The sequence below is a fragment of the Dasypus novemcinctus genome, chromosome 5, assembly GCF_030445035.2.
Source record: "Dasypus novemcinctus isolate mDasNov1 chromosome 5, mDasNov1.1.hap2, whole genome shotgun sequence".
NCBI classification, from domain to species: domain Eukaryota; kingdom Metazoa; phylum Chordata; class Mammalia; order Cingulata; family Dasypodidae; genus Dasypus; species Dasypus novemcinctus.
Window position 1 is genome coordinate 56,839,762 of NC_080677.1, and position 27,676 is coordinate 56,867,437.

General features: G+C 35.9%; 1 protein-coding gene across 7 annotated transcripts in view; it reads right to left on the reverse strand.

Moving 5' to 3' along the window:
* PPP1R9A (protein phosphatase 1 regulatory subunit 9A) overlaps positions 1-27,676 on the reverse strand; it is a 459,269-nt gene that overhangs the window by 52,420 nt on the left and 379,173 nt on the right. For all 7 annotated transcript variants that reach the window (XM_058296968.1, XM_071215169.1, XM_071215168.1 and 4 more), the window contains 5 exons: positions 25,733-25,888; positions 12,869-12,922; positions 10,104-10,333; positions 8,497-8,593; positions 8,222-8,393 (listed from right to left, as the gene is read on the reverse strand). In XM_058296968.1, the coding sequence (XP_058152951.1) occupies positions 8,222-8,393; positions 8,497-8,593; positions 10,104-10,333; positions 12,869-12,922; positions 25,733-25,888 (709 nt within the window). The remainder of the gene's footprint in view (positions 1-8,221; positions 8,394-8,496; positions 8,594-10,103; positions 10,334-12,868; positions 12,923-25,732; positions 25,889-27,676) is intronic.

The window sequence follows — 27,676 nt, forward strand, 5'->3', positions numbered from 1 at the left end:
TCTGTTTCTTTTAGTTCAGGCTGGCAGTGGTTCCATTCACACAGATCTAGATCTTGCAAAAAACGTGTTGATTTTGAATGAAGGAAACAGAGGTCAAAGCCAGGAGACAGTAAGACTTTTCTCAGATCTTTCTGGATAATTGCATTTCTAATCCTTCCTTAACACTGAAATGACTGTCTGGTTCCATGTTCAGTTAAGTCCTCACTTGGGGCAGTACTGTCTGGGACTCACTTTTGGAAGCTCAGAATTTTCTAAACCATCAAGTTCTGATCTTATTGTGCCCAGGAGTTCCATTCTTAGTGTATCTCTTTCCTCTCACATTTTGCTATAAGCTGCAAGGAGAAGCTAGGATGCACTTTATACATTTAGTATGGAAATAATCCCAGCTAAATATCCAAGCTTATCACTTTCAAATTCTGCCTTCCATCTAACATCAGAACACAATTTTGCCAAATTCTCTGGCACTTTAAAACAAGGATTGCCATCTTACAGTTTGCAATGACACCTTCATAATTTCTGTCTAAAGCCTTATCAGAAGTATTGTTAGCATCCATATTTCTATCAACAATCTAGACCTTCAAAGCCATCTAGGCCTTTTCTATCAGGCATCTCACAGTTTGTCCAGAATCTTCCCCTTACCCATTTTAAAAGCCCTTTTAATATTTTTGGAATTTGCGTAGCAGCACCCCACTCTTGCTACTGATTTCTGTTTTAGTTGCTAAAGGCTGTCAAAGCAATATACCAGAAATGGGTTGGCTTTACAATGGGGATTTATTAGTTTAAAAGCTTACAGTCTTGAGGCTGAGAAAAATGTCCACATCAAGGTTTCCTCAGGAGATACTTTCTCCTCAAACTGCAGGTACGGGTGATCAAACACAGGGCAGGGCCCAGTGGCAATGTTTGCTCATCTCTTTCCTCATCTCCAGGCCTTGTTGCTTTCAGCTTCTGTATTCTGCTGATTTGAGCTTCTGGTTCCTGGGGTCTTCTCTCTTAGCTTCTGAGCATTTCTCTCTGTTTCTGTGGCTTCCTCACGCCCATTAATAAAGGATTCCAGCAAGAGGACCAAGACCCACCCTGGGCTATGCCCCACTGAGGCAATCCAATCAAATAGCCCTCAACTGATTCCAATCAAATCAAAGGGCCCCACACTCAGAGGAATAGGCCAATTTAAGAACATCATTTTTCAGGGTCCACAAAAGATTCAAACTACCACAGCAATCAACTGAGTATGCTGAAAATGAACTAAACATTACTTATTCTAAACCTGAAATGAGTATTTGGATAGAATCCTCCACTTTTTAATTTGTTTACAAATAACAATTCCATATGAGTTACCTCACTTCATTAGTAAGTACATATTTCACAAATATTTTATTTTTATTGGTACACCAAGAAGTAGCATTACTTGGGAAGCGGATTTGGTCCAATGGATAGGGTGTCCACCTACCACATGGGAGGTCCAAGGTTCAAACCCAGGGCCTCCTGACCACTGTGATGAGCTGGCCCACACACAGTGCTGATGCGTGCAAGGAGTGCCCTGCCATGCAAGGGTGGTCCCGAGTAGGGCAGCCCCACATGCAAGGAGTGCACCCCATAAAGAGAGTCACCTAGCTCATAAAAAGTGCAGCCTGCCCAGGAATGGCACCGCACACATGGAGAGCTGATGCAGCAAGATGATGCAACAAAATGAGACACAGATTCCAGGTGCCGCTGACACCAGCGGACACAGAAGAACACACAGCAAATGGACACAGAGAGCAGACAACTGGGGGGAGGGGGCAGGGAAGGGAGAGAAATAAGTGGAAAAAAAAAAGAAGTAGCATTACTTAAAGCAAGTCACAGTCCAGGCTGCATTAATGAGATTATTTTGGCTGATTAGGAAGAATGATTCTCTATTCCAGAACATAACTGTGTGAGGCACATCATAAAAAATGTATTAATCCTATTTCCAGCTCAATTTTTTGTTAAAATATGTTGATCTTTATTACATTAGTTATGAAGAAAAACATACTGAAGGTTTCTTCTAGGGAGTATAACCTGCGGCTCACTGACATTAAATATTTATTAAAAGCTCACTTAAGAACTATAACACTTGGATGGAAGGAACTCTTAATGAATATTTAATCTATTCTCTCCTTCAAATAATCTAAAATTTATTTATAGATATATGCTAAAAGAATAAAAATATATAAGAAAAAAATGATGTAAAAAATCCACCTGTTCAACGAAAAGGCAAGAAAGCAGATAAAAGGAATTAAAAAAGATGGAACAACAAGGAAACATTTTAGATTTAAACACAAATATATCAGTAATTATATTAAATAATACCTTTCTAAATACATCCTACAAATAAAGATTGGGAGACTATAATTTTTAAAAACAACAACTATATACTGTTTACAAGAGACACAAAAAGATGAAAGTAAAAGGATGGAAAAAGATTTACCTTGCAAATGCTAACCAAAAGAAAGCTGTTATTTGGCTCTTCAAATACCAGACAAAGTTACTAGAAATAAAGAGGGTCATTTCCTAACCATCAAAGGTCAGTCTACCAGGAAGGTATAACTATTGTATGTTATACAATTGTAAATTTTATGTACCTGTTAACATCACCTCAAAACACATACAGCAAAAACCACCACAACTAAAAGAAATAGAAAGAATCCCAAATTACAATGTGAGATTTTTAACATGTCTTTCAGTACTGCATTCCAGAAGTTTGAACAATATGGTTAACAAATTTGACTTCACTGACGTATATGATGGACATCTATCTGAGCATCAAGCCTGAATAACAAAGAGCTAACTAAGTAGTATTATATCCTGTCCATCCACTAACCTCAGCAATTTAAGTTGCTTTTATTGAACACTATATTGTATATTTACATGATGCCATTAGAATAAACTGAGGTTCTTTGTGTGAAATGTCCTAATAAAATAATTAATGAATCTACTATAAGGATGTTATCAATATTAATAGTACTGTTCACTACTAAGCATGCATTATTTTATCTTACTACCAAAAGTTGTACTTTTCTTGAGCAGATTGTTTTTCTCTTATGAACACTGAATAATATAATGGACAAGGGTTTCCTTTTCCTTTCGGCAGCTAGAAAGCTTAGAGTCAAATTAAGGGCCCAGTCTTAGAAAAAGTGTAATATAATTGCAGCATCACTTCTAGTCAAACATTGTCCTCATCCCTGCTGTTGTTCTTTCTTATCTTGCCTCTTTCATTTTACCCTATTGTGTCACATTAGGTATCTTTTCAAGTTACTTCTAGACAGTGCATGAATGAATGAATAATGAGATTAAACAAACACGAAAGTGGTGGAGAGAGCAGATAGCCTTAGTGAAACTTGGTTACTTTCTCTTGCTCTTCCTGATAAAGACCTTTCTTAAATCTGAGTATATTTAAGATATGAATTCAATCCAGAGTAATCAGATTCCATGCAACCACATGCTATCAACTTGGCCACAATAAGCAAATACTATGTATAGGTGACTGATGACCTAAGAAGCAGCTGTCTTGAATACCTAGGCAGCCTCAGAGTTCCACTGAAATGTCACAAGTCTTAAGTTTGGAAACAAGCATACTGGGTTTCAGATTCAGTTGTAAAGCACCATCAAAAGGTGCTGAGTTTTGGGAAATCTGGGGCTTTATTGCAACACCTGACCCATTTTGTGGAAAAAGAGAAAGCAAAAGGAGAGGAGGCAATAATGTATTATTTCCATATCCTTATGCTCCTTCTTCCTAGATAGTCTTAAATTCCCTGGAAAGTAGCCAAGAAATATTATTTTTGAAGACATCAAAGATTGAGGAATTAGAGTCACAATCGATTTTCAAAGTCTAGAATTTCCTATTATCTTCATCTAACAATTTAAATCTTTTTCTTCTTGCTCAGTTCTCATTAGAGCTAAATATTAAGTAAGTAAGCAAAGGAACCAAATGCAAAATACTTTATATAATCTTCCATGTTCACTTTGGAAATATAACATGCAGTGTTCTCCAACTAGTGGTACACTGGCTGAGTAGGTGGTTGTGAAGAAAGAAGAAGCATTGGGTAGCACTAGTTAGACTTCACAGGGATCCTTGGACTACATTTACAAACCTGGAAGTTGCATAGCTCCTATTATGCTTCAAAACTGTAAATAAGTCAAAATGTTTACAGAATTAAGTACAAACTCTTTTCAGGTATTCAAAGCCCTGTAAGAGGAGCTTTCAGACCAAGAATACTCTATGACACTTCAAATGGATCCAAATTTATGTAAGGTCTATGAATCAGGAAAAAAAAAATTTCATTTTATTTTCTCTTCTTTGAACTCCCTCACATCTCTGAAGATCTTACATAGTGTTTTATGTCCTATTTTTTATCTCATACCAAACTCTTTACCTTCCTCATCTTTGAAACCAGTTACCCCACAAATTATATACATTCTTTTTTTTTTTTAAGATTTATTTCTTATTTATTTCTCTCCCCTCCCCCACCAGTTGTCTGCTCTATGTGTCCATTCGCTGTGTGTTTTTCTGTGTCCACTTGTATTCTTGTCAGTGGCACTGGGAATCTGTGTTTCTTTTTGTTGCGTCATCTTGCTGTGTCCGTTCTTCCTGTATGTAGCCCCACTCCTGAGCAGGCTGCACTTTTGTCGCATGGGGCAGCTCTCCTTACAGGGCGCACTCTTTGTGCATGGGACTCCTCTACGCAGGGGACACCCCTGTATGGCATGGCACTCCTTGAGCGCATAAGCACTGCGTTTGGGCCAATTTCACCACACGGGTCAGGAGGCCCTGGGTTTGAACCTTGGACTTCCCATCTGGTAGGCAGATGCTCTACCCACTGCGCCAAATCTGCTTCCCGTATATACATTTTTCTATACTTTTAAGGCCTATCACTGCTCTTTCCACCTAGTGGCCATTCTTTTCCCTTGCAAATCAGTGTGTCATCTAAAGCATGCGTAGAAGCAGGTTTCAGTCTTTAAAATAATTTTAAAAAATGATATGGTACTTATTTCTGACTTCTCAAAGTAGGATAATCATAAGCTGCCTTCATAAGTAACTTCCACCTATTTGTCTTAGTCATTCCTTCAGGATCTTTACGGAATATGCATAATCCTTCTTTAACAAAACAGTCTTTAAAATACTTGAAACTGAAAACTCTGTCATCATTAGGATCTTGGAAGATCTAGAAGCCCAGGAAGAACATGTTGTTGATGTGACAGTTCCAGGAACTGTAATCAAACTAAGATTACAAACTCTTTTTTTTCTCTCATGATCTCTCTAAGATGCTTGTCTTCTACTCTTATTTTAATCCTGGGCAGCCACAGGTATTCTAGGTACAACAAGGCAGAAAACTGTTATATACACTACATTACACAGTCCCTTAAAAATGACAAACATAGAATATGTAAAAATTAACATTTTTCATGTTATGGCACACATGGAAAATAATATTTGACCCAGTACATTGGAGTAAACTAGAGAGGATTCAGGACTTATTATGGGTTTTGGGGAAAAATCCATTATATTTGCTTTATGTATTTATGGTAAGAAAACAGTTTTAGAATATATTAAATGACGAATTTGTGTAAATAATCTATATGAAATCCTTTAATGAAATATTTGAGGTGACATACTTTACATAGAGAACCATACAAAATACATTCAAATATAATTTTAACAGTGGCAAAATTTCTGCATGGCTTTAAAAATGTTTTTTATTTATTTATTTATTTTATTTATTTATTTATTTATTTATTTATTTTTATCACTGTAAAAATTTACAATAGTGCAATATTGAGGGTCTCATAATTAACCCAATCCCGGATGGAAGTTCTGTCCTAGAACATGAGTCCATGTGAAAATATAGTAGTTTGGTGCTTTTCCTTTCCTCCTCCTTTCTTTCTCCCTCTCTCACTCCCCATCCCTTTCCATTTCTTTCATGTCTTTCCTATTTTATTTTGACAGTTTTTCACTGACATATAATTGATAATCCTTTTGCTTACTGAGTTGCCTTGAGGCCTAAAAATATGCTAAACTACTCATCTTACAGATAAAACACTTCAGTGCTTATACAGTAAATCAGAACTGGACAGTCCAAAGGAGGTGGGGAGGGAGAACACTACATCTAACGGGCAGAAATTAGGGAAAATGACTGCCACCACTGTACCCATCATATTGCAAAAAGATGCCAAGGGATATTTAAAATGTTGAATGACTTCTGTTAGGTCCACAGCCTTACTCCTATTTCTAAACCTCTAGCACTTCAGCGTTCCCTAGCAACAGAAGCAAAGGATCAATTTAGAAAAGTGCTTTCCAGAGCATTCTTGTCTAGCTACTGACCAAACCATTTTTAGTTTATGTGATCAAGCAATTGAAATTTAAGGAGATTTATCACTGACTGTCCTCGGCAGCAAAAATGGGAAGAGCACTGCTTGATATGTATGCTACCAATGTTTGAGATGACGGATTCTACCTCTATTGCACTAGCATGGATTGTTTTCAGTAAGAATTAGCAGTCTCGGCATCTCACTGTGAACTGACAGTGTTGCTAGGGAAACTGATAATTATGTGGCAAAATGGAGGGTGCAGAATAGAAAAAGGGTTCAGAAGAAATGTAAGGTTTTGATCCAAAATCAGCATGTTAATAGTATAGTCTGTTGATCTTCTATAGTCATATAATTTAATAAATACCATTAATTATATGTTTGACAAGATACTGATTTCTGAACTGAAAGAAATGAACCACAATTAATGGGAGCATGGAAAGCAACTTGTTACTGATCATACTTTGTGCCACAGCAGGAACATTTACTATAAATTACAAGTAATTCTAAAATTAAAATATTCAAAAAGTGAAAAGACACTTTGGTTTGATTTCTGGTGTTTTCCTTTAGATATCAATCTTAGGTGTTCCCAAAATAAAAATTATAATTCCATAATAGCTCTAATAAAATTGTTTTTTATCCCTCATAGACAAGTCATGCAGCCTCAAAACACTCCAATAGGTGGGGAAGAAAGAAGCATTACTATTTTTATATGAGACATAGAAAAATCAACCCAGAAGTTGAGTGACCTTCCTGAAGTCACACAGTGACTCAGTCAGTGGTATTTCTGGTACTAAAGTCTCCTCTTTCAGTTGCCAGAGAGGTGTTATTGATAAGTTATATCCTATTAAGGAAAAGCCATCAAAAAGAGATAAACCTGGTAAATGGACTCGATCTCCATATACACCTTTAATTTTAAGTGAAAATTTCCAATACTTATTATTTTTAATGGCTAAGAGTTAAATTTTTAAAATTAACATTATAATGTAAACACATGTCTTGTTTGCCAGGAAAACCTTGTTGGAAACATTTTAATATGTGAGAAAAAGCATCAAAAAATTAATAGCTCATTAATGAAACAGGTTTTACTGCATTGTCAAATCACTGTCTGTGAGTTGTAGGTCCTATAATACCAATCCTTATGCCCATAATTCTTTTATTTTCCCTTTTTCCAAGGACTGCTATGTATATATTTTAAAAGTTGAAACCAAAAGTTTTATATCTCTTGTGTATTTTTCTTTACAAATCCTTATACATTTTCTAATTTATAAGGATACATTCATATACACATAATTTCTATATGGTTTATGTGTGTGAGAAAATGAGTGATGAATTTATGTTGGTATATGAAAGAAGGTGACCATTTACAATAGAAAACTTTTCCAGTGCTTTGGTCTTATTTGGTCTTTGACAGGAGAAAGAAGTGAGAAGGCCACATAGGACATCAAGGAAAAAGCATTAAACCAGACACAGCTTCTTAACTACATGAATTCCAAGTGTTAGAAGCAGGAAGTCAGCCTTCTGAAATGTTATGCAAAAGTTTTTTATTCTAGTGGATTTAAATTTTTTAAATCTTCCTCATTAATGCATAAGTGCCCAGATCACCCTAGATGGGATGGACTATCATGTTTTGAGCAGTTTATCAAATCTATTGACTTTGTGGTATTTTTAAAATAATCCTTGGTTTTCTTTAGATGACATCGTATTAATTCTTTACATTAACACATTTATTTTTGATGACAAGTGCTAAAATTATAAGTTCCTATTCTGATAAGCTTTTTCCTCTTTTCCATAATAGGAAGGCATTTTCAGCTTCTAAATCTCTGCGTAAAAAAAAGAAGAACATAAGGTCACATTATATAGTCATCAAAAACGATTTTTGTCCTTAGGGTAAACAGACCTTGACTTAAGCCATCTTGACAAGTCATTTGCTTCACATCCAAGTTCTCCATGGTATCTCCTTTAGAGATTTCACCAAGAGATGTTCTTCTCTCAAAAATGTTGTTGTTATTGTTAACTTGAGTCCCATTTTGCTTCAGTAGCCTGAATACCTCAGCTTCCAAATCTCTAATCTAGAAAAAACAAATCCATTGATAAAACTCTAAACCAGTAATTCCTCTTTAAAAAAAGGGAAAATCACTCTCTTTATTTGGTGACTTTGAGAATATAACTCACCCGTACTTGTAAGCCTTGAACTTCCACAAGATGAGCTTTTTCCAAATCTTCTATTTTCTTTCTTTCTGCTTCCTGTCTTTTGATGAAATCAAGTTCTCTTAAGAAGAAAATAATAGATCTGATTGCATCAAACACTCAATAAATGTAGAAATATGTGCAAGTTCTCATGTGAAGCAATAAACTGTGCAGTGAGATAAGTAACTAGACAGCTATTTAAATAAACAAAACACAATCATAGTTAGATAAAAGGTATATAGTAATGAAAGAAAATAAACTATCTTTATTTGGTCACAAAGTAAAGAAAACTTCTTGGATTCTGCTCATTTTGATTTTTCATATGTAGCTCCTGTTTCTAGCATACCCACAATTCGATAGGTGCACTAATGACCCACCCTGTGTAGTTTAGTGGAGAGAATTACATGCCAAGGAAAAATAACCCCACATTTACAATGTCACATCCACAGTAAACTGATGGGAGTAGATGGTTAAGAGTACAAAAAGAAAATTATAAGATTGTTCTCTACCAATAACAGGGGAGGGGATGCTAGGTAGATCAAAAACACTGAAGGGGAGCACTAACTTATACACTTAAGATTAATATGGGAAGAAGGAGAATATTTCCATTTTGAGATTCTGGTATAGAATCTGCAAATTTAACAAAATTTGTTATAAAATTATTACACAAGCTATAGTCAATCATCATATTTTGGCAAGAAGAGTTAAAATAGTGACATACTGAATTCATGGTCACAAAGAGCAAATCCTGCCCCCCTTTTAACAATAAACTTTTAACAACAATCCCTCTTAAATAATTAAAAACATTATTTCCATGATAGGAAATTACAGATATATGGCAAATCTTACACATAAGCTTAGATTCTAAGGCTTTGCCTAGAAACCAAAAAAGTTATTGGCACTAATTTTCATTTGCTAGCAGAAGTAACTTGAAAAGTTCCAGACAACATCTCCTGGTCCATTCCCCTGAAATTACACCAAGATCTGACAGAGGGAAGCAAAGCAGCAGAGCTCAGAAAGGTTGCTGCAATGCAAAAGTAGACTGTGGTGATAGTCTCTTTTAGTGCACTGATTGAGGCCCTTATGATTCTCTTAACAGCTAAGAGATGCATGGTGGTAGGGTAGAGTGCCTTGCCAGTCAATATTAACACTGTTTGCAGTGGGCAAATTCTGCAGGTACGGATTCTAAGAATAGAGATAGAAAAAGCCCTATTGACGCCCTAGTTGCTGACTTACATGCACCATGTTCAATAGTCATTCTGCATAACTTTAGCTGGGCTTCTTGTTTTTAAATCATAAAGGTGTGTCAAAAAGGATATAAGACATTCAAATAATTTAACAGTTAAACTAAATGAGTATCAAAAAAATCTGGAGGTAATTGGTTGCCAAAAATTGTAAAATAGTCTTCCATGAGAAAATGATAGAAGCGATTTCTAAACTCTGATGTCTATTTATGCTATAACTATGCCTCTGAGAGGGATAATTCTGAGGTCCTTTTTGTTTTTTCTATTACACTAGATGTCACAAAATTACCAAATACAAACCTTCTTTAGACTCACACAATTATTCTTTTGTCATTAGAAGCTGCTTACTTTTGTTGGAAATCCTTGATCAATTTCTTTGCTTTGTTGTATTTCTTTTCCAATGCCTGATACTGGCTTTGAGTCTCTTTAAGGTGTTCATTTACTGTGTGGCATAATGTTTGAGCTTCAATCCAGTAGCTCTCCAACTTTATCATTCTTTCTTTATTCTCTTCTATGTTCTGTTGGAGTTGGTTTTTTTCTAGTTCCCACCTCACTTTCTCATTTTCTGCTGCTTGCAGCTAGGTAAAGCAAATGTCAAGGCAAGTGTCATTTGGGTATTTCTGTAGCAAAAATCCCTCATAGTTATAGCATATTTCAGATTGGATTCCATTGTGACATAACTCAATGACCAAAACACTTTGAGGTTAGAAAAGCAAGTATTATTTTCATTTTATAGATTATGAAATGGAAGCCTTGCAAAGTAAAAAGATTTTCCCAAGGTCGTACAACTGATAAATGATAAAACACACATTTGCTTCTAACTTCCTTGATCTTTCCATCAAACTATGTAGTCTGAAATTCTTTGAATAGCGAAAGACGTTTTAGAGTTTGATTGATTATATTCAATGAACTCTGACATATTTTGAGAGTTTAAAAAAAATGCCCAATTATATGTAAAAAATTAATCAAAAAGGGAGCAGGGAGAGATGGAGGGAGCATGGTTGAGGGGTGGAAGCTCTGTATGGTCCAATGGCTAAAAGGGCAACTCTGGAGACATTCAACTGACATTTGAATCCCAGTTCTGCCACTATTGGCTGTTTAACCTTGGGTAAGTCAATGACATTTGCTATTGACGTTCAATTCTGTTATTATCTATATGTGGAATTACAATATAATAAATGGGTATGTTTGGAACAGCTCCTTGGACATAGCAATCACCTGATAAATGTTAGCTATTTTTACCTTGCTTTTAACCCTTTTGTTGATATTATTATATATTTTATTTCAATTGACATGATAGAGGTTGGGGTACATTATTTTGCTGGTGGTGTTATGAATTTCTAGAGCCTTATCAATTCCATAGTTGCATAAAAGTATAGAAAAGACAGTATAACTAAAAATATAAATTATTGCTGGATTAATTTAAATCCCTTCAATGGAAGAGAAAAACAGTATCTTTTAGATTTGGTTTCCAGGGATTCTTAGGAAGAGATAGCATACTTTTCCAATCCCTTCATTTCTACAGAAATTCAAGGCTGAGCCATGAGGTGAGGGGTCAAATGTTGCTTATTCACAATAATCTTCTGACCCTCATACTAGTGTTTCATCTACTTCATAGATGCTTCCTATAAAGTTCAAGAGGATACAGATTCACTATACACTATAAATGTTCAAAATCCGAGAAATTTCAAAATCATATAGCATTCAGCAAATGGAAATAATATATATATGTTTATATGTGTATTTTAAATGAAATATTTTGGCAAAACAGATTAAAAAGTTAAAAAGTAGCATAAATGTCAAAATTGGGAATTTTATCACCAACATGGATAATAAAATAAGTAAGTCTAATTTATGGATATTACATGCTAATATAATTATCAGAAAAATGTAAAATACAAATGTATAGGATTTTCTAAATTAAATGTTTATAGTCTAACATAAGCTCCATTGAAGCACTTGTAATTGTAGGAGAATCTTTCCTTTATTTCTAGCCAACAAGTTTTTAAATCTATTTTCCCATTCCATGTCAAGGAATAATAACCATCTAAAGTAGGACTCATTTTTTTTTAAACACACCTTTTATTAAGCAATTCTTTTTATTCAAGTTGTTTATTTATGAGCCATTATTAAATTAAAAATTATTATTCATAGAGCTGGGCTGATACCATGAATGATGTATATACAAATTTTGACTAAAGAGTTTATAGAGTGAGAATACCATTTAACCAAAATATCTTTCCGAATTCATCTCCATTTAAAACACATGGAAAAAACAAGAGTGTTCAATGTGAACAGGAAAACAGATCATTAGGGGTGTGGAGGAATTAAGTCTTAATTTTTAAAAGATCATAAAACAATAAAGAATATTGCTAAAAGTAATTCAAAAGCTATTTTGAAACCTTTGAAATTACTTATTCCATAAAATTAGACATAATTCCCAGAACTGTGTCTATACATGTGCTATATAACTTACCAAAGACTGTTTTTTTCCCACAAATTTAAGAATTGTTAACTAAGCTTGTCTAAAAATTTCTAGTAACACCTGGCACCTAAAATCAATTATGTATGTATTATAAAATATTAAATTTGTAATATTTAATTACTAAATATTGAACATTTTCTATCAAAAATAATTTATGTACTATATTAAAATAATACATTACTTTTGATGAATATGTTAAATATGAATAAATGATTAAGCCTATTTAACATAAGAGGGATAAAGAAAAGATAAGGTATAAAGCTTGAGTTTAAGGGTTCAGTGAACAAATGCTCTTCCATGCCTGAACTGTTAAAATATGTTTTTTTGAGGGAAGTTCAAAAGGAAATTTTCAAAAGGAACATTTGCTGGCTCAGAGACGTGACCATATATGTGCAATTATTTAAGAATATATATATTTAAAAATATTGTGTTATTTGCACTGAGGAGAGAAATGGGAGTGCTTGCTCTCACTGGCAGGTCTGTGCATTTAACACAGGCAATGAATCTCTAGTATTTGTATTCTTCAAATACATAGGAAAAAAAAAAATCCTTTAGTCCTAGGGCTGAATTTATTCATAGTAACTGAAGTTTAACAAGTACAATTCAGGCACTCTGTATTGGTTCTTACCTTGGTCTTCAATTTTTGAATCTCAGCTTCTGTAACTGCATGTTTGATTTGCAACTGAAAATTGAAAAGAAAGAAAAAACAATTTGAATTAAGAGAGTACATCTATATTTGTATAGCCTCAGAGATTTGAAAAATACCCTATTACATAGCAGAAGGCCTTGAAAAGTGCTGCAATGCAGCAGGTTATAAATGAAAATGTCTAGTGTGTAAAATGACTCACCGGATACAAACTAATTAAACAGAGTTTACAGCTCATACTTCCTAACATCAGATTAGGTTACCAGTTTAATTGCTCAGGGACCAAAGAGAAGAAGGCATATTTTCTTGTCCTCTTTGCAGCTCTTCCTTTATAATCTGAGTGTCAAGACATCCCACAAGGAATTGTTTCCTTGCAGTCCTGTGGATTGAATGGCTAACAGAGGCAAATCAGTCAGGGTCAGCGTGAAAGATTCTATTCCAAATCTGGAAGAAAGGTGGCACTATGGTTCCATGAGACACACTTCATGATACACAGCTCTTTTACAGCTCTGGGTGCTGCAAAGGATGCTGCAGTAATGCAGTGAAATCTCTACTTTTTTAAATTGCAGGGAAGGTACAGATCCAGATTTTTGCCCTCCAAAAGAGTTAATCCTATTGAACACCCAGATACCCAACAGACTTCAGCTATAGCTTATTTGCAGGAGTACCACCAACATTTACAGCAGTTTGTTTCTCTCCTCCCTTCCATAACACCAAACACTTAATATTTTGCCACCAAACTCTTAATATTTTGCCACCAAACATATGAAAATTCCCATTAAGACAGGTACATAAAGACTGCAAATAATATCCTGTCAGTTTTGGTCAGGTTTTACCACCAAATGAATTTGACATAAACTTACAAAAAAGATTGTTTACCAAGCATTTTGGATTTATGATTGTAGATGAGGGATTATAGGCCTTTAATATTACTATCACTGAATAAGTCAAAGAGGTTTTCTTATCAGAAAAAAGTAATTGTACTGATGACTCCACTGATAGAAGAACAGATGTATGGAGTTCTTGGACTAGCAACGTGAAACTATCAAGACTACAATTCCTCTATAGACCTCAGCTTTCCCTTCCACTTGTAACTTTCATTTCCTTGGTTTGTACTCAGTTAGGGGGGCATATAGGAAGAGTGAAGAGGGAAAGAAGGAATACCTATCTAGGGAAGGCTGGTTCCAGACCCATAGATGCCAGCGGGAAAAAGTGCTGGACCTTGGAGTTCCCAAGTTCCTGGAAAAGCATTCCCTCTTTGAGGCGTTCAGTTCTGTTAATACATACAGCTGGCCATGTGGTCTGCATGGTTGAAGCTCTGCTCCTGCTATTTCTTCTGAGGGGTGATACTGAAATGGCAAATTTGACTCTGCCCCACTCATGTAACTTCCCTTAGCTGCACTATTTCAAACCTGGTCACAACTCCAGCCATGCTGATGGGACTATTGCTCTTTTGCCCTCTCTGGTTCCCGGAGATTTCTGTACTCTAACAGACTCTGGGGAGGAAGGGTCCTCCTGTGCCAATGGTTTGGTTATTTTATGAAGCCCAAGTAGCTAGCTCTGGTTCTTGTAGTTTCTTGCCATAATCCTGGTGGTACAACTCTTACCTTCCTTTAGCATATGTTTAGAGCACTAGTGTATCTGGCAAGGAGTGAGTTGCAAGCTTTGTCAATGACTGGATTGGAAAAGGCTATGAGAGACACAACAGTGCTGCTCCCAAATCGTGGCAACTTCCACCTAACTGAGATACACGCTCACCCAGAATGCTAATCTTAATGCATCTTTCAGAAGACTGACACAATGTCAGGCAACCCAGCCTGACATGGCAGAATACTCAAGTGGATCCTCTAACTAAAGGTCCTGTATTACACATACTCCTCAGATTTCTAGACTCACCCACTTTAGACATGGGAAACCTAAGGCTCAGAGAAGGTAAGAAAGCAACCTGATCTAGTTCCCATAGTGAATGGTTGGTAAAATCAGTATTAGAACCCTGATCCAGTGACCCTTTCCTTAGAAAATAAGGATTGATTTGACATGCATTTATTGAACTTTTGCTTTGTGTAAGATAACCCTTCCTCCTAATAAATATTAGTGTTAGCCACCCCCAAATATAAACTAAAAAACTAAAAAGGGCATAATTATTTAGACATTAGATTTACTATATTAATTATTTTCCAAGGAGATACTGTACTTCAGTGTGAACATGCTAGGGCATCCAGAAAATCCATGTGCCTAAGTGATTTTGGAGCATCTGCAATTGTTATTGATAAGATGATCTATTCCTAGTTCTTTTCTATCATTTGTCAAGTGTGAAGAGTGGTTAAGTCAGACTGCTTGCTTTTGTCTCATTTACCAGTTGTGTGACCTTGGAAAATTACTTTGCTTCTCTTACCCTCACTTTCCTCACATGTAAAATGCAGTTCCTCATAGGTCATGACTTTCCATAATGGAAGATTAAATGAGATAAACCATGTGAAGCATTTAGCACAGTGGCAAGCATATATAAGTCTTCAATAAAGTCAGCCAGAACTAAGAAGGAATGATCTGAACTCAAATATAATTACCCCAACTCCATTTCTCAGTTAAAAGTACTAAATACTGTAAAAATATCACACCTGAAATTGAAAACAATTAACAAAAAGCACCTCTGGTTCTATTTGAAGAATAGTAAGATCAAAAGGGCAGATTTCACAGTCAACACTGCACCATGGAGGAAGTGCCAGATTTCATTTTCTTGGGTGGTTAACTCTCGATAGGGTAACCAATTGTATGGCAGGCAATTTTTTGAGACTTTGGACTTTCTTTTCTCTAGAAAGTTGCTTCTCAGGGTCTCAAATGAAAAACGAGAGGGCAAGATGTGAAGATTTCCAAAGCCCTTCCAAATATTACTGGTGTGGCATTTATGAAATGAAGAGCCTGATGGTGGTTGTCAAGGTTGCAAAGTTTAGAATTTCTTGTCCCCAGCATTTTCACTCCTGCTAATGTAAAAGCTAGATTAATACAATGATGTGAGGAGTCAATCCTTGGAATATGAAACAGCCACAGTTGATCTCCAATTCTCCCATCCCTCTCATCTCACCAAAAATGGATAACAGATCTGAACTCATTAGCAGGGAGGTAAGAACAAATGATAAAAGCTTTGCATGTTACTCCTTCATACATGCAGCTAAATTCTTTAGAAACTGTAAAGAAGAATGAAATGTGTAAATTCAGACATTATTCAAATGATGGATAAAAGCTTTAGTGAAGGTTTACTTAGTATCCATTAGGCCTAAAATTACAGGTATGTAATTATTTTTATCTGTTTTCACATAAAGAGAATTTCTACAAACCTCTTTAACAGGAAGAGCATAAAAAACGAATTAATTGAAACCTTTCATTTTATATAGGAAGAAACTTGTTTGGTAAGCTTAATTCACAGAGCTAATAAGTGCAAGCACAGTTTTAGAAATCTTGGTTCACAATTCTTCTTACTAATGCTAAATTTCTTATACTTACAGAACCCTTTATCATTTTTTTATCATCCACCATATGAGGTTGGCAAGACTGGCACTGATAACCTCATTTTACAGATGAGGAAAACGTTTCAAGAAGTTTCAGTGTGTCTTCAAGTTTCCACCAGAATGAGGTGGTAGAATGGAAATAATTCTCACTAACTTTCTCTCTTTTCCTCCTTAAAAGGCTAAGAGACAGAGATCATAAGTGCCATCTTTTCTATCACAAAGCTGCTTTAAATGCAACTTATTTAATTACCATTCTTCATGGGCCAAATATGAATGAGTTGCTTTGGCTACATTTCTCATTTAATTCTCACAGAAACCCAGAGGTGTCATATCTTTACCTCTCAGATGAGAAATGATTACTCACACTGGACCATGGATCACTTTAGGTAGTCTAAGAATTCTGAAACTGAATGCAAAATGGTGCTAAATCAACTGCTTTTATTAATGGCACTTATCAAGAACATCTCTCTCATTATTCTACCAGAATTTACTGAATGAGACTGTGCCAGGTACTGTGAATTGAATAATGTCCCCCAGAAAGATATGTTCAAGTTCTAAGTCCTGGTATTTCTCAGTATGCCTTTTATTTGGAAATAGGATCTTCGTAGATGTAATTAAGTTGGACTTTGGATGGGCCCTAAACAAATGACTGGAGGGGGGATAGAGATATGTAGATATATGGAGCAGAAGCAGAGTGGAAGACCATTTGAAGATGGAGGTAGAGATTAGGGTGATTCATATACAAGTCAGGGAATGCTAAGGATCACCACTCACCACCAGAAGTCAGGAGAAGGGCAAGGAAAAGGTTCTCCTGAGAGCCTCTAGAAAGAACCTGCCCTGTCAATACCTTGATTTCGGACTTCTGGCCTCCAGAATTGTTAGAGAATAAATTTCTGTTGTTTTAAGCAACCAAGTTTGTGGTATTTGTTATGGCAGACCTAGGAAATCAACAGAACTTGTTTATCCCATTTTGGCTTGGGCTGTGAATTCCACTTTCCAAACAAAGTGGGTACAATGGGCCTGTGGTATTTCCATTTTATGTGGAAGAGAAAACTGCTTTTCAAAGAGGTGTAGAATCTTGACAAAAGATGTACAGTTGGTAAAAGGTTGAGTTTTCTAATTCTAGAGCAGTTCTTTTTCAATCTGCTTAAGAGATAAAAGGTATGGATATTTATCCCTTGAGAATGATCAAACTGACTGCAGAGAGAGGAGTTTAACAGGGATGGTTATTAGAAATAAAGTAGGAACTTTTGGTCTCCAGGGAATTGAGGTTCAGAGGAAAGACTTGGGATGGGAGGACATAAATAAAAGGAAAAGGTTAAGAACTATCCATCAGTGTCTTAACTTATAAGACCAACCTCTTTCATCTCTTCTGTCATCTCTAATATGAATCCCGTAGTTATCTACCCCAGGATTAAGATACAAATAAACATACATGTTCTTACAGAGAACAGTAATTCTTATTTAACATTCTGTAGGTGTATGTGATGTGTATATATTCTTTTTTTTCTTTCAAAAAGATGTATAAGTAACAAGCACTCATATCACTAAATCAGTATAACCCAATGTAACTGCACTAGAAATAGAAACATCCTTACACATAAACATAAATAGTGAGATGAACTTTTTGCACTCTCTTATCTTATGCAAACACAGAAAACATTTTTCTTTAAAAAGTGAAAAATATTATCTTTGAAGGTAGATATAAGAGCACTATAGAAAGGCATTTTACAATCAGATGAGAGCAATATTCCCACCTCGCACTTTAAAAGAGAAAAATAATAATTTATATTTTTATAGAACTTTACAAAGTAGTTTCAGCATTGGAATCAGTATTTTATCTTTGTGATTATTTGGTTGATGTCTGGCTTACTCATGACAGTGTAAGTGTCATGAAAGCAAAAATCGAAGATGTTTTGCCTACATTTTGGTGCTGTTAAAAGAAAACAATATGCCAGTCAATGACTCCAGGGATTCAGGCTTTCCTATAGTCAAATAAAACCATACTGTATTCATTTGTAATTTTGCTCAAAGCTTTATATAATGCACCTATATTCACATTACGAAAACTGTTTTTCTCAGTGACTATTTTGACCGTTTTAATGTCACTTGGCCAGCAGTTTCTGATGCAGCCTCTCTCCCTGCTTCCCACTAAATTTCCCATGTAGTCACATTAATAATGAAAATCTCACATCCAAAATGGACAGTAAAACTAAAAACAACTGTCACTAGAATAAGAGAGATTCATGAAGCTGAACTTCATTTCAAAGATAGGAAGACACTGAGCAACCCGCACTGACTGCTTGAGAGCCAATGAAAAAGGCTTTTCTTTTCTAGAAAAGAAACAGAGACAAAAGAAACAGGAAAAAAATGACAAATGTAAGAAAATGTTCACAGACCAAAAAACAAAACAAAGCACAAACACACAATAAGGAAAGAAGATTGGAAAGTAAATCAATGAAAGGGGGTCTCTTTCAAGAAACTGTAATAAAAAATTTAAAATACACAGCTAAAAAACAAAGAATAAAAGAGCTATATTATAGGAATTTGCCAGGGCATACTACTTTCATGTCACTGCTTCCAATATTTGTCAAAGTTGGACTGAAAGTTAAAACATTCAAGGAAGAGTTCTTAAATATCTCTTCTCTTGCCTCTCAGGCCACCTCCTGCAGAAGCAATTTTTTTTTTCCCTTCTGCATTGCACTTTGGTTGATGATATCAGTTAATTCAGAAAGCCTTTATAAAAAATGGGCCTAATCTAGGTATAGCTATTCCTATTGTAAGGGAATTCTGAGTCTTCTGGTTATTATATAATAGTGTACTCTAGTCACAAAGACATTCATATCTGATCTTAAAGCTAGGAACCGTAATAAACCATCTGAAAAATAAATGTATTTTGCCCCAAGGACTCTGTGAATTGTATAAATGGAATGTGTTCAACCTGATTAAAAATCATGGGTGAAGAGAAATGGAGTTTAACATGGCAGTATAAAACCTCCCTGGGCAAATTTCTTCTTAGGGACAGCTAAATCAAAGGACAGATTCAATTTGCTTGGAACTTCAGAGGATGATAGACACTGGAAAAAGACTCCTTAATCACGGAATCAAAGGACAACCCCCGCCCCACCCCCACCCCCCCAAAATGATGGAGAGCATTGAAGACCTGCTAGTCAGACCCTTCCCCCATGTTCTGTCCTGTGCTATTTAAGAAACACATAGTGGCAGTGATCTGGCCAGGGCACGGCCAGCTGAGAGCCACTTAAAATCTCATGCACTTTCAGGCATTCAGGCATGGGGACCCAAGGCCACATAAAACAAGGTGGGCCTAGGGTCAGTGGGCATGTGCATACAAAGCAGTCTCCTAGAAACCAGAGCAACCTACAGCAGAACTACTGACAGGCTGTGTACATTCCCAGTTTGCTTCTTAATTGCTAGTGCAACTAAATGAAAAAATTGTATATTTTGGAACATTGACCCCAACTAGTTCAGATTCCCTAATGTGTAGGTTTATCAGAGTCAGAAAAGCATATTCCAGTACACCTATTAATCAATGGACAATATATATTAATAAATAGGTCAACCCATCAAGAAATAACTATAAACATTTATGCACCTAACAGTAGTGCTTTAAAATATATAAGGCAAACAATGGCAAAACTGAAGGGAGAAATAGACACCTCTACAATAACTGTTGGACACTTCAATAAACTACTTTCATCAATGGATAGAACACTTACACAGAAGATCAATGAGGAAATAGGTAAGTTGAAAAATACTATAAATAATCTAGATCTAACAGACATATACAGAAAAGTGAACCCCAAAAGCAGCATAAATATTCTTCTTAAGTGACATGGATCTTTCTCCAGCATAGATCACATTAGGTCACAAAACAAGTCGCAAATACTTTAAAAAGCTTTTGTATAACTATACAAAGTGTCTTCTCTGACCACAGTGGAATGAAGCTAGAAATCAGTAAGTGAGAGAACTGGAAAACCCACAAATACATGGAAGTTAAATAACACAGTCTTAAACAAGCAATAGGTCAAAAAAAGGCCAAGGAAAATCAGGAAATATTTTAAGATGAACAAAAACAAAAACAACAGTAAAGCACAACATATCAAAACTTAGGGGACCCAACAAAGGCAGTGCCTAAAGGAAGATTTATACTTCCAATTGCTTACATTAAAAAAGAAGAAAGAGCTGAAATTACAGACCTAACCATCACCACAAACAGAAACAGTTTGGCCATATTTAAGTATAGAAATACCATTACCACCTAGCAACTCCACTTAGAGGTATATCTCCAAGGAATTGAAAGCAGGGACTCCAACAGATATTTGCACACTGATGTTCATCACAGCATTATTCACAATTGCCAAAAGGTAGAAGCAACTTAAGTGTCCATAAACAGATGGACAAACTGTGGTGTATATGTACAATGGAATATTATTTGGCTGTAAAAAGAAAAGAAGTTCTGATGCTTGGTACAACAGGGATGAACATGGAAGACATAATGTTGAATGAAATAAATCAGATACAAAAGGACACATATAAGTGAGAACACTCACTTATATGAAATACACAGAATATACAAATTCATAAAGTCAGAAACTAGAATGCAGGTTTCCAGGGAACTGTTGGGGAAGGTCAATAGGGACTTGATGTTTAATTGGTACAGAGTTTCTGTTTGGGATGAACTGTTTGGCACAGGATGACGGTGATGAGGCACAACTTTGTGAATGTAATTAAGACCACTGAATCGTATACTGGCATAATTCATTTTATTGTACTTGGTTTTACTGCACTTTGCAGATACTGTGATTTTACAGATGAAGGTTTATAGCAACCCTGTGTTGTTCAAGTCTATCTGCGCCATTTTTCCAACAGCGTGTGCTCATTTTGTGTCTCTGTGTCTATTACATTTTGATAATTCTTGCAATATTTCAAACCTTTTCATATCATAATGAAAAATTATATCTGTTATGGTGATCAGTGTGATCTTTGAATGTTACTACTGTAATTATTTTGGGGTCCCACAAAGTGTGCCCAGATAAGATACTGAACTTAAATGTTGTGTGTGTTCTGACTGTTCCACCCACTGGATGCTCCCCTTTCTTTCTCACTCTCCTTGGACCTCCCTTTTGCCTGAGACAAAACAATATTGAAATCAGGCCAGTTAGTTTCCCTACAATGGCCTGTAAGTGTTCAAGTGAAAGGAAGAGCCACATATCTCTCTCTTTAAATAGAAAGCTAGAAATCATTAAGCTTAGTCGAAGGCATGTTGAAAACTGAGACAGGTCAAAAGCTAGGCCCCTTGCACCAAACTGTTAGCCAAGCTGTGAATGTAAAGGAAAAGTTCTTGAAGGAAATTAAAAGTGCCATGCCAGTAAATACACAAATGATAAGAAGGCAAAGCAGACTTATTGCTGATATGGAGAAAGCTTTAGTGGTCTGGATAGAAGATCAAAGGAGTCACAACATTTCCATAAGCCAGAGCCTACCCCAGAGCAAGACCCTAACTCTCTTCAATTCTGTGAAGACTGAGAGAGGTGAAGAAGCTGCAGAAGATAAGTTTGAAGCTGGCAGAGGTTAGTTCCGGAGGTTTAAGGAAAGAAGTCATTTCCATAACAGAAAAGTACAAGAGGAGGCAGCAAGTGCTGAAAGAGAACCTGCACTAAGATATCCAGAAGATCTAGCTAAGATAAATGATGAAGGTGGCTACACTAAATAAAAGATTTTCAGTAGAGACCAAACAGCCTTATATTGGAAAAAGATGCCATCTAGCCATCTAGGACTTCCATAGCTAGAGAGGATAAAGCAATGTGGCTTCAAGGCTTCAAAGCTCAGTCTGGCTTTCTGGTTAGGGGCTAATGCAGCTGATGACTTTAAGATAAAGCCAAGGCTTATTTACCAGTAAAAAAAATCCCAAGGCCCTTAGGAATTATGCTAAATCTACTCTGTCTATGCTCTATAAATGGAACAACGAAGGCTGTATGATAGCACATCTGTTTACAACATAGTTTACTGAATAGTTGAAGCCTAATGGTGAGACATGCTGCTCAGACAAGGACTCCTTTCAAAATATTACTGCTCATTGACAATGTGCCTGCTCACCTAGAGTTCTGATGGAGATGTACAATGGAATTAATGTTTTCCATGCAGAAGTAATTTAGAATTTCAAGTCTTATTTAAGAAATAAATCTCATAAGGCTATAGCTATCACAGTGATTCCTGATGGATCTGGGAAGTCAATTAAAAACCTTCTGGAAAAGATTCATCATTCTGGATGTCATTAAGAACACTCATGATTCATGGGAGGAGGTCACAATACAATATTAACAGGAGTATGGAAGAAGTAGATTCCAACTCTCTTGGATGACTTTGAGGGGTTCAAGACTTCAGTTGAAGAAGTAACTACAAACGTGTTGAAAATAGCAAGAGGATTAGAATTAGAAGTGGAGCTTGAAGGTGTGACTGAATTGCTGCAATCTCATGATGAGAATGAGGAAAGAAAGTGGTTTCTTGTGATGGAATCTACTCTGGGGAAATTGTCATAAACATTGTTGAAATGACAAGAAAGGATTTAGAATATTATATAGACTTAGCTGTTAAAGTAGAGGCAGGTTTTGAGAGGAATGACTCCAATTTTGAAAGAAGTTCTACTGTGGGTAAAATGCTAACAAAGAGGATCACATACTACAGAGAAATGTTTCATGAAAGGAAGAGTCCATCAATGCATCAAACTTCATCATTGTCTTATTTTAAGAAATTGCCACAGCCTCCCCCACTTCAGTAACCACCACACTGATCAGTCAGCAGCCATCAACATTGAGGCAAGATCCTCCACCAGCCAAAAGACTACAACTTAATGAAGGCTCAGACGATAGTGAGCATTTTTTTAGCAATAAAGTATTTTTAAATAAAGATATGTATATTATTATTTTAAAAGACATAATGCTATTATACACTTATCATACTATACTATAGTATAAACAAAACTTTTATATGTGGTGGGAAACTAAAGAATTTGGTGCCTTGCTTTATTGTGGTGGTCTGGAACCAAACCCACGATATGACTGCATTTGAAAGGGATAAAGAGGGAACTTTTAAATTGTATATGTTACCACAACCAAAAACAAACAAACCTGGCTCATAGAACTGTACAACACCAAGAGTGAACCCTAAAGGAAACAGTGGGCTAAAGTTAATAGCATAATAAAAAAATTAAAAATGAAAAAGAAATGGGGACTTTCAAAGAAATACAGTGACAAGAATAAATTTAAATATCACCAAGAAAAGCCATTCTGATGGCAACTTGGCATCAAGTACCACAAATCCCAAAATATACACATCCTTTGATCTAATGATTCTACTTGTGAGAAATTATCCTAAGGATAAGCACACAGATATTTATTACAGTATTATTTCTAATAGGGAAAAAAATACCACCACCACCAACCACCTAGAAATAAACTAAACATCCCTAAACAAGGAATTAAGTAAATAAATTATAAAATATCTATAAGATTAAATAGTGAATTTCTATAATTTATGAAAGAACATTTGATTATATGGAAAAAGTATCCAGAGGAGGAATTTTGCACAGTATATACTGTATAATCTCCATCCCACAACATGGGATTATGAATAAGTTATAAATAAATTTTTGGCATCTTTATACATATTTGTATTTTCCAAGATTTTATAATGAACATATGTTGTTTTAAAATTAAAATATATTTAAAAAGTACATTCATTTTGATATTCATCTCATAAAATTTGTAATAAGGAACTGAAAATGTCAGTCAATGTACAAGGTGAGAACACATAAAAACTGTCCTATTTATAATAAATATTAAAAATTAGAAATTAAAAATAAAATGAAAAATTATAAATTTGCAATTATCAAACTTGTTTTTCACAAATAGGGAAAATTTTTTTCCCCCAAGTGGTCAAGTCCGTAACAGACCTAAAACCAGAAAAGAGCGGTGTTCAAGCCTCAATGCTTTCAGGTTGTTTTAGGGAGGCTGGAAATAAAGCATATTTTTCTTCAAATAATGGAGGCTACTCCACAAAACAATAAGGAGTAAATTGTTTGGGAACCCATTCATCACTGTGTTTTACATTTTGGGGTTGGTATAAGAGATTTGTGGTTATCCCCACTTGCCCCCACAGGATCTATTCTTGACCCTACTCTCACAGCTCCCTGCCTCAACAGGCTGACCTCTTCAGAATCCAAGACTGTATAGCTCAGGCTCTCTGGGCCAATAGGAGGCATCAGCAGGAGAAGTCTAGCAAGGGAACAGATCACTCCTGCCTCCAGGATATAGTTTTTAGCAGAAGATGCATTCTTATAAACTACAGATGTTGGATGGTCATCTTTGAAAGAGGTAATATCGTTCCCTCTCAGTCATTAAGTCAAAAGATGGTAACAGCTTCCTGCTGTTGCCACTTCCTGTATACTTCACTGTCCTTTGTAAATTTTCTTAACCCTGTTAAAAGCCTGTTCGCTAAACTCCCTTCAATGAAACCCTTTGGATATGCCATCTGATTTCTTTGGGGACCCTAAATATCTTTTTAAGAAAAAGATAATAAAAAAAAGCTTTCATGGAAAATCACTGCCTAGAGAAGAGCTCATCATTAAGTACCAAAACTTCTGGAATATAGAAAATATATAACCTAACTTACCACAAAACTACACATTTAAACCTATTGAAAGTATGGGCTAACAAGTTGTAAATTGCCACTATGACAGGTAACAATTACTTTAATTAATGAATGTGGAATGAGGTCTACTTAAATTTTACCTGGAAAGTCAAAGATATTCAAGACAGCCAGGAATTAAAAAGCTTTCTTTCAAAAACCGATTATTCTTAATATATTTATTCAAACAAAAATAAATGGGTATAGAAAAATACTTTGCAGGGAAACGGACTTTGGCCTGGTGGTTAGGGCGTCCGTCTACCACATGGGAGGTCCGCGGTTCAAACCCCGGGCCTTCTTGACCCGTGTGGAGCTGGCCCATGCGCAGTGCTGATGCGCGCAAGGAGTGCCATGCCACGCGGGGGTGTCCCCCGCGTAGGGGAGCCCCACGCGCGGGGAGTGCGCCCCGTAAGGAGAGCCGCCCAGCGTGAGAGAAAGTGCAGCCTGCCCAGGAATGACGCCACCCACACTTCCCGTGCAGATGACGACAACAGAAGTGGACAAAGAAACAAGACACAGCAAAAAGACACAGAAAACAGACAACCGGGGGAGGGGAGGGGAATTAAATAAATAAAAATAAATCTTTAAAAAAAAAAAAAAAAAAAGAAAAATACTTTGCAGATCAACAACTTACCTCTTTGAACTTATGACTGAGCTTGTTTGTGTCCAAGTCTGATGGGGAAAACATGTCTTCATTCTCAGGCAGCTCAAAGACTTCAATGGCCATGTCACTGCCAGGAAGAACGGGTCCTACCTCATCCTCCTCCTCATCTGTGGCATATTCTCCTGTCTAAAAGGAAAGGGAATTCAGAAATCTAACCACCCTCACCTCAGGAGGAGACGGGTTATTTGAAAATACTTTATAAATGAGAAATAAAACATGTTACTAAGTGTGTAAAAGAGTTAAGTAGGTTTTTAAAGTCAAGCATGCCTCATGCAGCCATGTTACAAACAAATATTAGTTCAAAGAAACAAAGTGGCAAGCCTATCCCTTATATAAGTGCATTTCTAAAAATCTAATAGCTTTAGTAACATATTTAGTATAGCAACAGAGTTCCCTTTTTCAATAGGAGCATTTGATGGTTTCACTAAAGAAACTTATATTCCTAAAGGAAATAAGTAATTCCTTTAAATTTCCATCTATTGTGTGAATAAGCACACAATGTTGAGGGCAGGGAAGAAGGAAAGGGAGATCAAAGCTGGAAGGGACTTTAAGCCTTAGAAAGGTTAATAGATTAATTCCCCTAAACTTTAGATTTCAATCAGCTCTTGTTGGTTTGCTTGCTTGCTCTTTTAATATTGTTGTTAACTAGTGACCTAAAGGATAGATGTAAGGTTCTAACTAGCAGCCCATACAAGTCAATTGCTTTTGCCTGTGCAATAGTTTTATAATCTTGAGTATTTTGCCAATGTTTGCTATATAACAATTGGCCAGAGTAGTAGTGGTTGCCTCCTTTAGATGGGTCATGCACTTTATCATACCCCACAACTCCCATAACTCCATAACGTTCTACACTGTTAGCTTCACTCCTTTATGATACCTTCAGGCCCCATAGGTATTTGACTTCATCACTCACAGAATAAATGGTCCTTATAAACACTAACTTCCTTAACATTATGAGAAATAGCTTACCCCTTGGCAGTATCAGGCTATGAGACTATAATTCAAAATAACTGCTCTAAATGTATATTTTGTGATGTTATTTAAAGAAAAATCATTGATTCACATGGTTGAAAAGACAAAGTTCACTTAATCCACACCTTTTCCTTCAGGTCCTAGTATGTCTAATATATAAAACACAGACAGTAATTCATATTGCCTTTTGAAAAACACTTTTAAATAGTGGACTGAACTAGCTCTTCCTTTGATTAAATAAGATTAGCATCTGGTTGTTTAGCACCTGGTTTGTCTTTTGGTTATAGGCTAAATTTTTCCTGCTAATGCTGAAATCCTAGTTCCTTTATACTATGTTTGCACATAAAAGAAATCTGGTCATCAGTCTCAGTCTAATAATTCCTAATGTCTTGAAGGCCATTGTTAAATTGCCATTTAGACATCTCTTTTTCAAGTAAAATAATTCTGGTTTCCTTATAGGTCTTACTTTCTCTAATTGTCTTAGTGGTTGTACCCTGACTTCTCTCTAAGTTTTCCACATTCCTCTCATGATGTAGTGCCCAGAAGTTAACATAATTTCTTGTAAGGAATCTGAGGGCCATTGACCATGATGTATAAACTGCCTCAGCATCCTTCAAATTCTCTCTCTCCACACGGAAGCTATTATCATCAAGACCTTGACTGTGGTGTTATTTGTGCATAAAAGTATTCAGGATATTTCATATAGAGCAGTGATTTTCCAAACTGGTTAGACATTAGAAACTTTTTTTAGAAATAAAATCAGAGATACTTTTATTAAAATGGAAAGAAGTTGGTGGCTTCTACCTTGATCCTGTATAGCTAATTCCTTACTACCTGGAACCCTAGGACTCTTTAGAACCCAGCCGGAAAATGGCTAAACTATAAATATCATTCTAAGTGTCTTTGGCACTGGCAGGGGTGGTTAGCTCCACATAACTTCTA